This window comes from Nipponia nippon, unplaced genomic scaffold (genome assembly GCF_047370975.1).
Source record: "Nipponia nippon isolate SJK-2023a ecotype South Korea unplaced genomic scaffold, ASM4737097v1 scaffold_3, whole genome shotgun sequence".
NCBI classification, from domain to species: domain Eukaryota; kingdom Metazoa; phylum Chordata; class Aves; order Pelecaniformes; family Threskiornithidae; genus Nipponia; species Nipponia nippon.
The window spans coordinates 104,141,337-104,157,692 of NW_028262347.1; the positions used below are offsets into that span (position 1 = coordinate 104,141,337).

The following is a 16,356-nucleotide window of genomic DNA, read 5'->3' on the forward strand; positions in this document are numbered from 1 at the left end:
TTATGGTATGGTGCCAACAATGGTCTGGGAACTGGTTAGCACAACATACAACCACTTAAAATTCAGGCTAAGCTTATTTGGGAGAAAAGTGTGTCTGGTTTTGCCTGGTAAAAAATGCAGTGAGACTTGATGTCATCTTATAGCACTGGCGTATTGGCAGGCAACCAGCTTACCTGTGCTGTGCTTTGCCTGGAAACCTTTTCTTTGCACAGAAGCATCAGAGTAAAACCTGAGGAACATCTTGTTCGTAGAAGCCACTACAGGGTCTGGTTTCTTGCTGCCACAGAAGCGACCAAGGATAGGCGACTTGCTGTTGGGCCCGTCATACATTTCTAAGTGGTCATAGGCACATTCTTGGTGCTGTTCAATCTCAAACTCGTTGAAGGTCTACAGCAAGAATAAGGAGAATTAAGACAGACATTTGTAAATCTGCGTATGCAATTTAGCAGAGGATGAAATGCCAAGTGAGAAACAGGTCAAATGGTATTTCTGTCCCACTCCTCCCACAAACTAAAACAGAATAGTGTTCTTTCAGACAAGAGTGATCTCAAGGTGGCAAAGCTCAGAAGTTGATATAAAAGTGCTGTGTAGCCTTAGCTTTGCTGCCTCACATGGGTGCATGACAATAGTTTTCACCTGCAAGCCTTATACACTCTTATTTTTCCTGCTGGCAACCTTGTCTAGCACACTGAATGGGTAGTTCTTCAATATTACTTCCATGGAGCACAGGCATTATTTCCCCCGGTGCATGGGCCATCTGCAGAGTTTTGGGCATGTCCTGCCATATGGATCAGGCCACATTGTAAAATCAGCCTGATGCTTCTCCCTCAGAGGGGCTGGGGACTGGCCCTGCCACCACCTTATGCAGATATGGTCCCAACAGAGTGGCTCACAAGGAGGGGTAGGGGCAGGAGGGCATGTTATACCTTCTAGTAACGGAGGGAGCAATGCTCCACAGTTGTCATCTTCTGGAATCCACTCCAAGCTGCCTCCACCCCTGTCTCGTGTCCCTCTGAGACCTTCTGCCCTTTTACAGGCCAGGGGCAGCCTCCTGAGAAACCCTCCTCCAAGCACCCCACACAGAACCTATGGGGATCAACCTCCCACTCACACAGTGGCCAGAGAAAGTCACTTCAGCTGCTCACAATCCAGCCCGCTTCTCCCCTCGCACTCCTGCTCACTGGTTACTCACCACTTTCACTCGGTGGCCAGGTGTTGCAGAGATGTCCCAGGTGCACTCCTTCCGGCTGGGGTACTTGTCAGGCCAGTTTGGACTGCTCATCGTTCCCTCTGCACCACTCAGCTTGTGCTCGCAACCAGCTTGAGAGGGGGAGATCATAAGATGGAGGCATTGAGGCAGGTCTCACATGGGAACCATTAATGTCCCACATGCTCCTCCTTGCCCATCAAGTCCCTCAACAAGGCAGAAACAGGGAAGGCTTCAGTCACTGAACAGTATCTTTTAGGATTACTGCATAGTTCTGGTGGGTTTGTCCTCAGAAAGGCCTATACTTTTTTGAGATAACTTGGCAGCTGGTGAAATGGACCATCTTATTCCCCTGGGCCTCATTAAGCTCATTCACCTTCTCACTCCCAAACATATTCTCTTGCTGCTCCATCTTGTCTGCCCTGCTCCCAGTGACATGGTCTCCAGCCCCTCCACCATGTTGACCCTGGTGCTATCTCAGCCTTGAGTTGTTTGTTTTACTGACTTGGAAAGCTGAATCAGCTCACGGAGAGATCAGACAAGGACCAGAGACAACACAGAGAAAGGCCACGGCAGCACACAGCACTGGTGAGCGTAAAGGAAGAGAGGTATTTTTGGCAGCAGCAAATGATTAGATCAGCTCAGCCCTTGTCTTCTGACTCAACCCAATAATTAAATGAAGCAGCAGTGACTAGTCTAATGGTGATGTCCCACAGCTGCTCCTTTCACTAGCCCAGCTTCTTGTCCCCCACCCTGTCCATCCCCATGGCCATATGCAGGGCCAGACTGGGGAACAGATCCAGCTGAAAACAAGCCCTCTTCTTCCTTGCCCTAGGTAGTTTTTCAGCTAGCTGGGGCTTTTTCAGTTCCCCACCATGGTACACAGTACAAACACCCTTCCAACACTAGGCAGGAGGCACCCTGGCTCAAACCGTGTTTGAGACACTTTGTCTTTCCTGAGGGCAGGGAGTGGGGACCTTACCTTCTTTACAATCATGGCCATTTTCATGCAGCATGAAGCCATTTCTGCACTGGCATACGTAGCTCCCAAAGGTGTTGATACATTCGTGCTGGCAACCACCATTGTCTTTGGAGCATTCGTCTTTGTCTGGGCAGGATCAAACCGACAAACACCGAGTTGCCATTGAGAAACACACTACCGCAGTTGCCAGCTGGGAGACCAACACCCAGACAGGCAGATACCAGTGCAAACCTCCAACCTCTGCTGCTGGATTAGTCCAGTCAGCTTTTTAGCCCAGATACAATACTCTTCAATTGTCTTTCATTCCACAAAATGTATCACAAATGTGTTTTATTATATAATGTAGGTTTTGAATGATTAAAGACTCCTGTCTAAAAGAAACCTATAGCAACATCTCATTCTTTTAGAATAGGGTCCAGGAAAAGTGTCACAAATTCACCAGCCTAGGCGAAAAAAATCCACTGGCCACTCTTTATATTTTCAAGTTCCTACATGCTCTGAGGAGCCTCCATCTTTAAATATCTCTGTCCAAGAGCACAAGCAGCCAGGTGGAGAAGAGGATCTAAGGTAAGAGCTGCTCTCTGAAGCTGAAATACGTCCAAGTGGATGTTCACTCCTGTGTATTCAGGACTATGCATTCCTGAATCTCACTATTCTGAGTATAGGATCTGCTCCTGGTTTCCAGTCCAATTTAAAAGCAGTTTATCTCTACTTTTTCTTGGGCCAATGCTTTCCCTGGACCTCATTAACCTCATCTGTGTCCTCACTCCTAAAAGTATTTCTAGATAAAACATATCCCACTTCACCCTTCCTCTTGTTAGATTTAATAAGCCAAACCCCTAGCCCCGATTCTACTCTGCAACTGTCTTAATACAAGGTCATTTTGCCTGATCATCTTCCTCAAAAATATTAATACTCCTTAATCTCTGATGAAAACATAGAATGGAACTGACTTTCCACTTCCATACAATGTACAGTTAACCTCTGGAACTGCCTGCTAACAAGGTGCATCACTGACACCAAGAGCTATGAAGGATTCAGAACAGAGGATTAGAAACTTCCACTAGCATGCACTGCTTTGATGGGAAGGATTGCTATAGAAAATTTACAGAAATCTTCTGTAACTCTCCTAGTTTCAGAGGAAAAAGCTATTCTCTAACGACGCCAGGGACAGAAATAACTTTCAGGATCAGGTTCCCCATTGCTTCCTGCTATGGAAGGACTGGAGGCATTGACAGAATCCCTGCATCTTGCTGACACCATGCAATGATACCGGACCATTACGCTGCACTGAGAAACCAAGACGAAAGGTGACACAGCACAGAGCAACCATGCTTTTTAGATGTAACTAACCATGTCAGGCTCTGCTTGATTTGACAGGAGGTTGAAGAAAATTCACCAAAACCAAGAGGTTCAGTCAGAGGAGACAGCTAAGCAAGTGAAAGAATACAGCCACGTACCAGAGAAGTAGTGAACTTTAAAGCCTTTCTTGGAGACCGTGTTGTCTGATTTGAACTCCAGTCTCATGTTGTTGCCATAGGATGTGATTACTTCAGGCTTCTCTGAGCCACAGAATTTGCCATGTAGCTTGGAGTCAGAAGCCAACCCACTACGAACCTCAACATAGTCATATTTACAGACCTGCCAAGAGACAAGGAGATTTCTCAGGTCTGTGGACTTGGAATAGAGCATTTCAGAGGAAGGGAACAGAGGATTGACTGAGAGGGAACAGAAACAGCCTTATACTCAAATACACTCCTAACTTCCCCAAATTCTCCTCTGTCAGTGTTCTCATCCCCTTCCCTGGATGTCCTGGTCTTAAAGCATGGGTGTGTTTATCAGAATAGCAAAGGTTCAGTTTAATTCAGCTAAAATAATTACTCCCACCTTACCCAAGAGCCTGACAGTGTTGAATGAACTTCATCAGTCTGCTGATTTAAGGAAGAGCCACTGCCCCCATTTACAGTGGGGAAAGTGAGACCTGAATGTTGTGTTCAAATTCCACCCTGCCCTTGGCAGGGCAGAGGACAGGCTCTTTTACTGGTTATTTTGTTTACCCTTGAAGAACTCCACTTCATTGTTCATTTCCAATTATTTTCCTGCAAAGGCAACTCTGGGGAAGGGGAGGATGTGACACCTATTAGGGATGGAAAACACCTACAATTATGCAAAACTGGTAGAGAAAAGAAGCCTGTTTATAACAGAACAGCTTTAATCCTTCCACTCCATACAGAAAGCAGATCCGGACTTTAAGGAGAACAATCACTGTTATTGGCTTATTATATCAAGGGCGGGGAAACAACCAGAAGCTCTGCCAGTAAGACAGTCTCCTCTTCCTTGTACCCCAAGGATTTATCCAGTTCTGAGTTAGCCAATAGTCACACCTCTGAGACGCAGGGACTGGTTACGTACATCATTGCCTTCCAGCTCAAACACTTCGAACTGCAGAGAGATCCGGTACTGGGCTGGAGCTACCACCTGCCAGACGCAGTTTTTGTTAGTAGGATATTCCTTGGGCCATCCAGGGCTAGTAATGGTCCCATTGAGCTTGGTGATGAAGCCCCCACAGGCAGCTGGAGAGGCAATAAATGAACACAAGTTTTACTTGGTTCTGTTCAGACACACAGTTTGGGCCACACTGTTAACTATGAAATGAATCAGATCCTGAATCGAATCCCAGCCTCCAGAACAGGTTTAAAATGGTGGGAGCTGCAAAGAAGACAGAAACCTCACCTGCTATAAATCACCAGTGAAACACACACAGCCAGGCTATGGCCCTGAGAGCCACTTAAACCATGTAAGATTGATCTGCTTTTTCCTCCATAGCCTTGGGCTTACTGTGGATCAGTTGACTTGACATGCACAATACATGCACGATAAAGGCCAGCTTGGTAAATTCACCCACACTCAGTCCTACAAACCTTATTATTTCAAGTTTATCAGTAATGGAATAATTAGAAGGTAACAGAATCCTAGGGAAGACACCCCTGTCAACTCTTCAGTGGCTTATTATATATGGACTACATCTTCTCTAGAGAAAGTTGAAGACAAAGCCAAAGACTTGGCTTTATTATCCCATTTTCTTTAAAAATTTAGGACATCTCATCTTCATCCTCTTGTGGGAGGGCATGGCTTTTACCTCAAAGGAATCAGCCTCAGTTTGCTCTTTTGCTGCAACATTCTATTTGCAATGAAGCAATTTTTTTCTTGCTGTTTCTTGGGAGTAATGAGACACGGCCACATCTTCAAAACCCACAGGGATAAAAGCTTCCTGCATCTTGTTACCAGCATCATTTTGCATTAAGAGAACTAACCCAAGGGAGCAGCTTCAATACAAAAAGTGTAGCAAGCAAGTGCGTCTGGAGAAACAAAAGCAATTTACTGTGATGTGCATCACTACAATTTCAAAGACTATCCTTCCTGTATTGCCCACAAAGGAAGTTTAAAATAGGAAGTTAAGAGTGAAGTTCAAAAAATGCTTGCCAAGTTATACCAACTGGCTTGCTCAAAATTGCAAGAAATTATTTAAACAAATAAAGTAAAGCTTCCTAAAGCCTTTTGCACCATGCACCTAATTCTGCCCTCACCAAGTCGACAGCAGCCTTCCCCAAACAGTTTGATAAAAGCAGAAGCCAGGGCAAACCGGGTGACTTTGAGAGCACCACTCACAGTGTGTGGAGTTCCCTACACATCTCAGCTGAAAGGCAGAGCTACGAGACAAGAACAATGGGTGGATTCTCACCACACCAACAGCTGTATCGTTGGTGGGAGCAAACACTTGTTGCAAGAGATTAACTGTATAAATAGAAAGCTGAAAGAAACAGTTTCTATCAAAGACATAGGGGTTTTTCCCCCATAACAGAGGAAGGGAAATGACTCCTCAGTATGGAGAATGTCTGTTTTGCACGCAGGCAAAACATTAATATTTTATTCTACAAAAGAAATTTCTTTAAAAAAATAATAAATTCAGCCTTAGATTGAAATACTTTTGGGCCATTCAACGGTTAGGTTGTAATGCCCACCCTCCCTTATGCTGCACCATGGGAGATCTGGTCTGAACAGGGATCTCTGGCCATGAAGAACAACTGGTTTTAGAGATGTTTAGCAGTAGAGAATCAGAGTATTTTCAGTTTTTCCAACCAAAACCTGTTTTTCATGAAAAATGTTGACAAATTTTTTTTTTTTTTCAGGTGGGGTAAGAAGAACAGAAACAAAGAGGATGTAGGGGCAAGGAGAATCATCTCCAAGATTGTTCAATTTCATTATTAGCTGTAGTACCCATCCTATAGACAGATGGCTCAATCTGTAGGTTACTCACCTTCACAGCTTTTTTTATCAGCTGTCAACTCATAGCCAGGCTCACAGGTGCATTTATAACTGCCCAGTGTGTTCTCACAGTGCTGCTCACACCCACCATTGTCCGGCAGAGAACATTCATCCATCTCTGTCAGGAGAAAACCAGAACAAGTTACACTTTCCTGACCACCCAAACCCCATCATATTCCTCATGCAACACTTCTGGATGGAAGGACCAGAGCACTAGCTGATGAGCCAAGCCCACGGAGCGGGCACTGCAGCAAACCTGACAAGTCTTAAAGCACTCCTACCACCAAAACCGTAAAGGATTACAATTACTGTTACTAGTCAAGAGTGCCTTTCCTAGACAGGAGCAGGAAAACATGGTCTCCTGTAAAGACTTCACTGCATTTTGTTCTCATTTGCCCCTGTTTTTTTGCTTTGTTTTGTTTTTTAAATTCCTCATGCCCTTGAGTGACTTGAGCTACGAGGAACCAGCCCATTATGGTGCCCACAGTACTGAAGCTGCAGGAGGCCATAACTCACTAAATGGAGTGCAGCAAAGGAGCTGGGAGGACATACAAGTAGTTCTTCCTTTTCATAGACACATGAAGTCCTGCTGCTCTAGACTTTGAAGTCAGGTTCTTCCAATCACATCCCAATAACCTGAACTGACATTTTAATATATGGATAGCCAGATGTACTGGCTTCTCACCCTGACCCCTGATTCCATGTGCATCCCTTAATAGATGGTTTTATTAACATGGCTTGGCCTCAGCTAGCAGCCAAACTCACACCCAGTTGCTTGCTCACTCCCCGGCCCCCCACTCCAGTGGAATGGGGGAGAAAATAGGAAGAACAGGAGCAAGAAAGCTCCTGGGTTGAGACAGGGAAATTACTCACCAGTTACTGTTGTGGGCAAACCAGACTCAACTTTGGGGAATTTAAGTTAATTTATTGCCAATTAATATAAATATTTGAGTACTGATTTGGGTATTGGGAAACAAAAACTGAAAAAAAAAAAAAAAGAAACAAATGATAAAGCATTTGGGGAAAACTTAGGGAACTTAGGGAAAACACCCTTCCACCCCCCTTTCCCAGGCTCAACTTCACTCCAGGCTCCTCTCCCCCTGCCTTGTATCACCACAGCTTACACTCAGTCCCTTCATCAAAGCCATGAGCATGCAAAGGCAGGAGGGGATTGGGAGCTACAGTCAGTACATGACTCTGCTGCTCCTTCCTTCTCATACTTGCCCCCTGCTCCAGCATGGGTCCTCCATGGCCTGCAGGGAATATCTGGTCTGCCATGAAGCACCTTCACCTCCTCTGACCTCGGCGTTACCTCTGCTGTTTTGCAGTTTTTGTTCCCTCCTTCTCCCTCTCCCCATCATTTTTGATCTTTCTTAAACATGGTTTCACAGAGGCACCACCAGCTCAGCTGATGGGCTCATCTGTGTCCTGCGGTGGGTCCACTGCGGAGCCAGCTTGAACCATCTGTCTGGCACGGGGCAGCCCCTGCAGCCTCCCAGTGCCAACACCTTGACACCTACACCCAATATAACACTCCAGTAACAGTTACTGCTACATAGATCAAATGGGAACAGTCTTAACTAGATGATCATTGTAGGTCCCTTCCAACTGAAATATTCTATTCTATTGATAACACTGTCTTCCTGCAAAGCCTTCCCACAGTCAGGAACCCCCCACTGCAACAGTTCCGGTCCAAGCATTTTATTTTCTGGTTACTGTTTGTGGATTTATTATGAAGAAAGTAGAGTATTTCTTTGCTGCTCTATGCTTGGGTACAGGTTCAATAGCTTCTAATCTGGCTGTTAAAGCACGCCCTTGACAGAAAAGAGAGGCTGCAACTCCTACGATCATCAGCTCCCCTGTGATCAGCCTTTACCATGGGAGGGACATCTTCTGACTATGGGCAGGTATATTTTGCAAAGTATTGTCTTTCCTCTAATGTTTGCCATGAAGAAGAAAGGTACAATAATGTAAGTGCAAGACAGTGCATCACTACTAACACTTCAATAAAATAGGCTTCAGTGATACAAACAATTTGTTACCAAAATGAAGATAAGTAATAAAGAATAATCCTAGAGCTTTCCCTTGAGATATACATGATGGGATGGACAAGAGGTAATTGCTCTTCATATCTTCCTGACATTGTCTCTTGGCAGTGACAGGTTAACAGTTGGATTCGACGATCTTAAGGGTCTTTTCCAACCTTAACAATTCTATGGTTCTGTGAGACCAATGACTTGCCCTCTCTGAGCTGTCTTACACTCTCTGAGCTGTTTGCAGCTTTATTTTCTCTGAAAACTTAGAAGTTACCACTGCAAGTTCTCACAAAGCATAATATTCAATTCCATCCTTAACTCTGGTTTCTTTTAAGCTGAGTTATTTTCTTTCAATGTTGTAAGACATGTAACTGAAGCTCTATTCCTTTCATAATTCATTAAGGCAAAGCTAACCCATTGCTCAATCAGCTATGGGTGGTAGTCTGAAGAGTGCCTGCAGAGCCATCTAATTCGTTCATTTACTTTGGTCATGGAGTGGCTGGTAGTCACAATCCCTCTGGACATGGAGGTAAAGGCTGCAGACTTCAGAGTCCAGCTTGAAACTCCACATGTAGCCTGCAGGTATGTCTACCCAGCTTTTGCAAACTGACATCAACTCTGCCCACAATGAAAGCTGGCTAGAAGTTGTGTAGCTATGGCCACTGTGACGCTTGGTCCAAGCAAATACACTTTGCACCTCAGCTGGGCTTACTGGCATGGCCTTAACAACACCCTAACCATCCACAAGCTACACAGCTTCTGGTTCAAACATGTGAAGTCTGAGCAGACACTGCAAGATCTAGTCTGCCAGCAAAAACTCCACAGACAACACCTGTGTCTGCAATTGTACTAGCAGTGCATGCTTATGCTTTTTTTTTTTTTTACATAAAAAAGAAATACATTTATTTCTGACTATCTGTATCACAAAGAAAGCATCCCAGGTTCAGGTGCGTAACTTTCTACCCTTACAAACTTGCAGGAGAACCTCGGATTCTACAGAATGACGTGCTGCAGGGCAAGAAGTCTCCATGTAGTGCTAATGCCTAGAAGACATCTCTGCCACAGTCAGCCTGCACTATCAGCTCCTGAAAGAAGCCAAAGTGTCTTCAGGAAGAAGTATTCTCTGTGTCTTTATGGAATCTGAGAAATTTAAACAAGGAAGTCTAGGCACTGTGAGAGTTGTTCAGGGACTGGAATTAAACATCACAGTATTTGCCAGTGATCTTGCAATCACCCTTTGTCACGGTCCGTTTGGATCTCTCAAATTTACAGGAGAATGCACTCTGTGAATTAAACTTTATTTAACTAATTCTTTTTTTTTGTGCATAAGTGCATGGATTAAGAATTATGGGTTATAAGTTATGAAACTTTATGACTTCAATGGTGAATAAGTGAATTCATGTGATAGACTAGTCTGAGCAAAGGGGATTGAGCCCTGCCGTGTTTGTTTGTTGTATTTCTTAATGAGTTAATGAAATAAAGTTTAATTCACAGAGCTCATTGTCCTGTAATTTGAGAGATCCAAATGGACCATGACACCCTTAATGCATGACAGAAGTTAAAGTAGAAATAAATAAAGGACTTATGCAATCCAAATACTGGCATTGCAGCTATTATTCTGTACAGCTGTCACTGAACCGAAGAGAAACTATTTACCTCACAGCAGCTCTGCAGGTATTTTCTCAAGTGGTTAGGTATTTGGTTCTCGCCTCTATCAAGTCACTAGGATGCTGGTAAAGGACCGTGGCTTGGGTTCAGCTCTTAAGAAGAATTTTAGTCTTCATTCGCATCTTCCTGAAGAGGATCTCAGTTTAGGAACATGTTTGTCTCCTAAAGCACTCCGAAATTTTCCCTGGGATTCTACTTGCAATCAAATTTACTCTCCCTCCTGAAGTTTCTTTTGGAATAGAACTTAAGCAGAGAGTTGTTTTTAACACTCTTTGTACAGTACTAGTACCTTCTTTGAAAACGTCAGTGTCCCCTGGCATGGATAAATGGAGGTCGTATTCTGTCCAGCTGTGCAACACGAGGCGTTACTGCCTGTCCTGGTACTGGCCCAGCAAGCTTTCTTTCTGTCTTAATCAGGGAGGTGGTGTTCATGCCTCAGCATCAAACCCCTCTAGACTTTCAAAGAAACTTGTATATAAACTTGATATTGTCTCACAGCTCTTAACTACAAGTAGATACAATGGTAGTTGACCACTTTGGGATGGCAGTAAGTTAAGGCATGAATGGTCCCCAGCTTTGACCTTGAGAGGTACTAGATCACATACCTTTAAAGAAATTTGCTGCAAAGCCTGCTTTATTGATGGTTGCATCAGACGCAAACTTCATCCATACTTTATTTGAGCTGGATTTGATATCTTCTGGCTTCTCATAGCCACAGAAGTGACCAATCAGTGGGCTATATTCAGTGAGGCCATCTCGGATCTCCAAGTAGTCATAAGAACATGCGTCGTGCCATTCAATCTGCAATGGGAAAAGGGCGTGACCCTGTAGCTCACTAGTATGAGTGCTCTGAGTCAGGCTAGCTAACCAGTTAGACTTTGGCCAGAGATCAGCTTCCAAAGGAGCATCCCAGACAACTGGTCACAACTAAGCACTTGCCTCATGGCTTCCACTGAACAATCCTGCAGTTGAAACTGGATTCAAGCCCAGGCACATCTCAGTTCTACTGCTATTTCATGGCTACCCTCTGGTGAAACCTGGTCCCTGACTATCTACAAGCTGCTTTTCCATGAGAAGCTATAAAGAACAGAGCAGAACAAACAAAAGGTTCAAGGAATAGCTGTGGGGTCACAGACAGGAGGTAGTGGTGTCAGCCCTTTCCAGGATAAGCATACTAAGTGTACACAAGCCACAGGAGCCTATGGGCTAGACAGGATTTAGGTACGAACCCAGGTCCTGTCCACTCCTGTCTGTGACTTATACATCAGTAGTCAGAAACAGATCATTGGGCACCTGGCTAAGAGTGTAAGACACCCTATAACCAGTAGGAGAAAACCTTTCCTGAGCTCTTCAAAGCCTGTCTGCCATCCACGAACATGATGTTTCTCTGGAGAGTCACAAACATCCTGCGGCCTGCCAAGTGCGAGTGACACCAACAGGAGTTTTTTGCCTGGATTGTGACCATACAATTTCATTTGACCAGAGTGAAAATTTAAGGACTCATGAGTCCCTACTTAACTTCATCAGCAATTTTGTGCCCCTTCTAATTCTTTTGTCTAGAGTAACAGGTTTTGAAAACTCATATTTAAAACTTGGCTTCAAAATCTCTGAGCAAACTTCTGGTGAGGAGAAATGTTCTAAAGTATTCAAAAGAATTTTTTTTTATTATTATTATTATTTACATCACTTCCTTCTTAATTTTAAATGATCTACAGAGGCAAAATAATATCTGTAATATAATATACAATGACATTTCTCACCTCAAAGGCTTGGAATGTGATTCCTATATGAAAGCCCTCAGAAACTGTGATCTTCCAGATGCACTCTTTGGAAGGTCTGTAGTCATCTGGGTAATTGGGAGACTGAATCTGGCCAGCATCTTTGTGAATTTCTCCACCACAAATAGCTTCATAAAAAACAAACAGCAAAACCACGAGATTGCAGGTTTTTCCTTAAGTAAAGCCTGCTCCATACATAGTCTTTTCCCTCATTCAAATCTGTATCAGTACTGCTTGTTCCACAAAGGCAACACACAAGTCATGGAAGTTCTTACAAATCTAACATTTTGTCTTAGTGACAGTGTCTCCTGTCTTGCTGTGTCAACATCCTTAGAAGGTGAACTCACTGGTACAGAGAATTTTTATGGATTTGTGTGTTTCACACTCCTGGTCACCTTCATAACTCCTTAAAACCTGCTATCAGCACTAAGGACCAAGAAAAGTTGGCAAAAAAACTCCAAATAAAATCATGTTGCAAATCTAATCCAGCCACACGATGGCAATATTAACAAGCATGAGTTGAGCTGTTCACCAGGAGACCGTCAGGCTGACTGCTGTGCATGAAAAATTAAGTTTTGTGCTAAATGTAAGAATGAGTAAGTTTAAAGACGAAGAATAGAAAATTTAATGAAAATCTAGCTTAATACAAAACTAGCAGAGACCTCAAAGACAATAGCAGTTTGGCATAATTATCTGCAAGACTACGTAACAAATGAAAGTAAGATTACAGGCTAAAACCTGTGTTACCCCATGATGCAAGACACACATGTCTAAAGAAGGCATATGAATGTTTTGGCTGCGTTTAAAATCAAGCAAGCAAAAAGCACTGACAGTAAGTACAAGAGAGAGAGCACTGCAATGACACTTCCAAGACATCAACCGTCTTCACACTTGGGGTCTCCCCAGAACGCACTGCATCAGCAATTCAGATGTGGGTCTCCCTATAGCGTCCTGGAAATTGCTTGCATTGGGTAACATTGTCTTGGGTTTGCCTTGTAAGCTGCTAATGTTTAACTGCAACCAAGTTAAAAGCACTGTTTCACTACTGCAGTGCTAACTTCTTTTTGAAAGAATCAGTGCTAAGGCACCACCAAATAGTTGCACCCAAAATTCACAGACCACAATTTAGATTGTAGTTTGAGTTCACATATTCAGAGCTACAAGTGGTGCTAGAGAGAACCTCTGAGGGACCCTTTAGATAACTGTCTCCCACACCTAACAGAAGGAGGACTACAAGAGCAGAGAACTGACAATTTCTTTTAACAGCCATAAAACTGTCAGCCAGCAAACAGTATTTTCTCTATCCATTGCAGTAGTTCACATGGAAATTCAGTTGAGCAGCTAAGTATACTGGAAGAGCTTTACTGCAAAATGGAAAGAACATCTGCTGATAGAGCCTGAGAAGGCAGTAACAATGACAAATCTGGGGCTGCCAGCAGTGCTGTAGGGCAAAACCGCCAGCATCTTCCCATCTTGAATCTCATAAAAGAAAAGGAACAATATGATTGAACTATGAGGACACTTTCACTACATTAACTGTCATTTAGTATCAAGTAACTCTCCCATCATGTGGCTACATGCTTCTGCCTCTTCCCTCTCATCTGCTGAAAACTTTAGGGCGAAGACCTAGTGGAATTCAAATCCAAAAATCAGTCCTCACCCACAGAGCTCCCAGCAAAGTTCAGATGCACGAGCAATTACATGCACTTTCACTAAAGCAGAGGACAGAGAAGCAGTGGTAAAACCCACTTTGGCTTTTTAGTATGTGAGGGAGACGAGTGCAAAAGAAAAAGAGGAACTAACAGCAATGCAGAGAGCTTTTGGACAAAAATTGAATAGAAATGAAACATTTAAGGGCAATCTCTCCTGGAAATAAAAATTACCCTTATTGCCTAGACACAGAAGTCACAAAACAGCTGAGCAAGATACCTGACAACAGAGGAAAGAAACAAGCCATTACCAGAGCTTGCATCAGAGGGAAATAGGGATTAAGGAAGACTTTTGGCAACTCTCCCATTTCAGCAAATAAATTATGGAGAGAGATGTAGATAATCTCACTACCTGCTGCTCTGACAAGAGGAGGCTGAGCTAAGAAAAGAACTATACAATGGGCCATCACTGTTTGTGTGGTACAAGCTGGCTTCCACCAGTCATACTCTGTGCTTGCCCTCAGGCTTAGCAATAGGTTTCATACCTTTCCAATGGGAAGTTTCTTGCAGGAAAGGGTTATGTAAAAAGCGAGAGCCTTGAAGAGGCAGGAAAATATGAACAGTCAGAGGGATGCAAAGTTTGACCACTAGATGCACATTCCACTTTCATTTGCTCTCCTCAAAAGTCAAGTGAAGCAATTATTGCTCATGTTTACTGAACCTTTAGGGGTCACTTATTAATCAACAGGAAATAAGGAAAATTATCAAGAGAAAAGAAAGTTTTTCAAACTGACTTTGGCATGTAGCCAATGTAAAATTTTTTTTCTTTCAATATCATTTAGCAATATGACGCATGATGCTATATTAACATGCATGATGAAGAACAGAGAAGTTGCTTCCCAAAAACATTCCTCACCTTGGTTTTTTTTCCTTTTTCTTTTAAAGTTGGAGCAGATATCACTGGGGAATAACCCCCTGTAAGAATTAAGCTGACTAGCCCACCAAAGCAATAAGCCAAAATAAAACAGTCTATCAGAGACACACTAGTTTGATCACTTCTAATTCCAGCAAGCTACCATAAAAGGGGTGTTACAAACCACATGGTCCAGGCAACAGCTGCTTCTCAGGAGAGACATAAAAAAAAAAAAAAATATCAGGCAAGCTACCTCTGTCTCTGGGGCAACGATTCCTGCAGAAACCAGATATTTCTCCTGTGAAACAGATTTGTTAGCCCCACACTGTTGTGAAATCCTCATGTGCTTTATTTGCACTTTCCCAACAGCCCCGTGCTTTTTCCACTTCCCTCTGTTAGTATCATTATTCATGAGTATATTGGACACTTGGGCACTGGGCTTCCAGTGTCATGCTTGTTCCTGTGGCTGCAGAAAGAAGATCATGCAACGTCAGTACCAATACAGTCAACTTCAATGCTGTTGACAACACTAGTACTTCTAAGAAAATGCCTGTTGCCCAGAAAACAGTGAAGGATTTTGATACATATTAGAAACACTATTGTAAAAAAAGAAAAAAACACGCATATATGGAGAAGGGATGTTACTGATTTGTTAGCGACTTTTGTAGTATTGCTCCTCCTCTGAAGTGGTTTCAGCATCTCAGTGCCATGCAAGTTTCCAAAGTACCTGACGTGCAGAAGATCTGACACGCTAATTTCTGATCTTCTGTAAGTAAAACATACAAGGAAGAAACCAAAGAACAATCTTTGCATTTGAGGAAAAAAAACCCAAAAACACAACAACAAAATAAGCTGCGTTAAGTGATATAAAAATATATGATCCGAAACAGAACTTTGCCTCTAAAATTACTGGAAGGAACTCCTGCTACACCCAGCACTGCTGCTTGCAGGGGCTGGTTAGGGCAAACAGAACCTGGCCTATAAGCAGAAGCTGTTGCTCTGTGCTGCCATCCTGTCGCCCCCCAAAAAATGTGATGATCTAGTTGGAAGATCCATGCCTTGTCTCCTGAAACAGCCTGCAAAATCTGCCAACTCCCATAAAAATAAGAGCAGGGGCTGTGTGTAGCCACACGGTGAAGCAGAACTCCTACTGATCCCATAAACCCCTGCATCCTGTCCCGGCTGCTCCGTGCGATGCGACAGACTTCTAGCTAAAGGCTGTACCTTCATAGACCACAAAGAAGCCTTTGCCCAGAATGTTACTGCTGCTCCGGAACTCGATCCACAGCCTGCTGTCCGTGGAGATTACTGGTTCAGGGATCTTGTCGCCACAAAATCTACCTAGAAGGCAGGAAAGAGATGATCAAGATCTCCTGGCTGACGGGCAGCACAGCGTAGCAGGCACCTGTGGCTCCAGGAAGCAAAGAGTCTGTGGTTAAAGGAGCTGTGCTTGTGTAAAACACCCTTTCACTCCCACCACTTGTGCTTTTGAATGAGTTTCTGTTCCCCCCCCCCCCATTAATTCATATTCTCTTCAATTATTAAATTAATAAAGGTTTTCTTCAGCTTGGAGCAGAATCCAGTAGTCAGAGATGCAGCCTCTATAGCCCTGGTAAATTCAAAAGGGCTCTTGTTTTGATCACATAATTGGGCAAATGAGCTGCAAGGGTGGGGAACCATCCCCTGTCCTTCAAGAGATGCAACGTTAGGGCACGTCTTTTCCACCTGCTAGACCCCAGAAACTTCTTCAGCATTTTGCACCCAAGAGCAAATTGTCCACATCAAACTGAGAGTGGG

The 16,356-nt window shown here is 43.5% G+C and overlaps 1 protein-coding gene across 6 annotated transcripts in view; it reads right to left on the bottom strand.

The window, feature by feature from the left end:
• The window catches only part of TLL2 (tolloid like 2), a 101,868-nt gene that overhangs the window by 5,134 nt on the left and 80,378 nt on the right, over positions 1 to 16,356 (bottom strand). For all 6 annotated transcript variants that reach the window (XM_087764581.1, XM_087764582.1, XM_087764583.1 and 3 more), the window contains 9 exons: positions 15,784 to 15,900; positions 11,980 to 12,125; positions 10,825 to 11,020; positions 6,508 to 6,633; positions 4,602 to 4,762; positions 3,650 to 3,830; positions 2,190 to 2,315; positions 1,193 to 1,320; positions 174 to 387 (listed from right to left, as the gene is read on the bottom strand). In XM_087764581.1, coding sequence (XP_087620707.1) covers positions 174 to 387; positions 1,193 to 1,320; positions 2,190 to 2,315; positions 3,650 to 3,830; positions 4,602 to 4,762; positions 6,508 to 6,633; positions 10,825 to 11,020; positions 11,980 to 12,125; positions 15,784 to 15,900 — 1,395 coding nt within the window. The remainder of the gene's footprint in view (positions 1 to 173; positions 388 to 1,192; positions 1,321 to 2,189; positions 2,316 to 3,649; positions 3,831 to 4,601; positions 4,763 to 6,507; positions 6,634 to 10,824; positions 11,021 to 11,979; positions 12,126 to 15,783; positions 15,901 to 16,356) is intronic.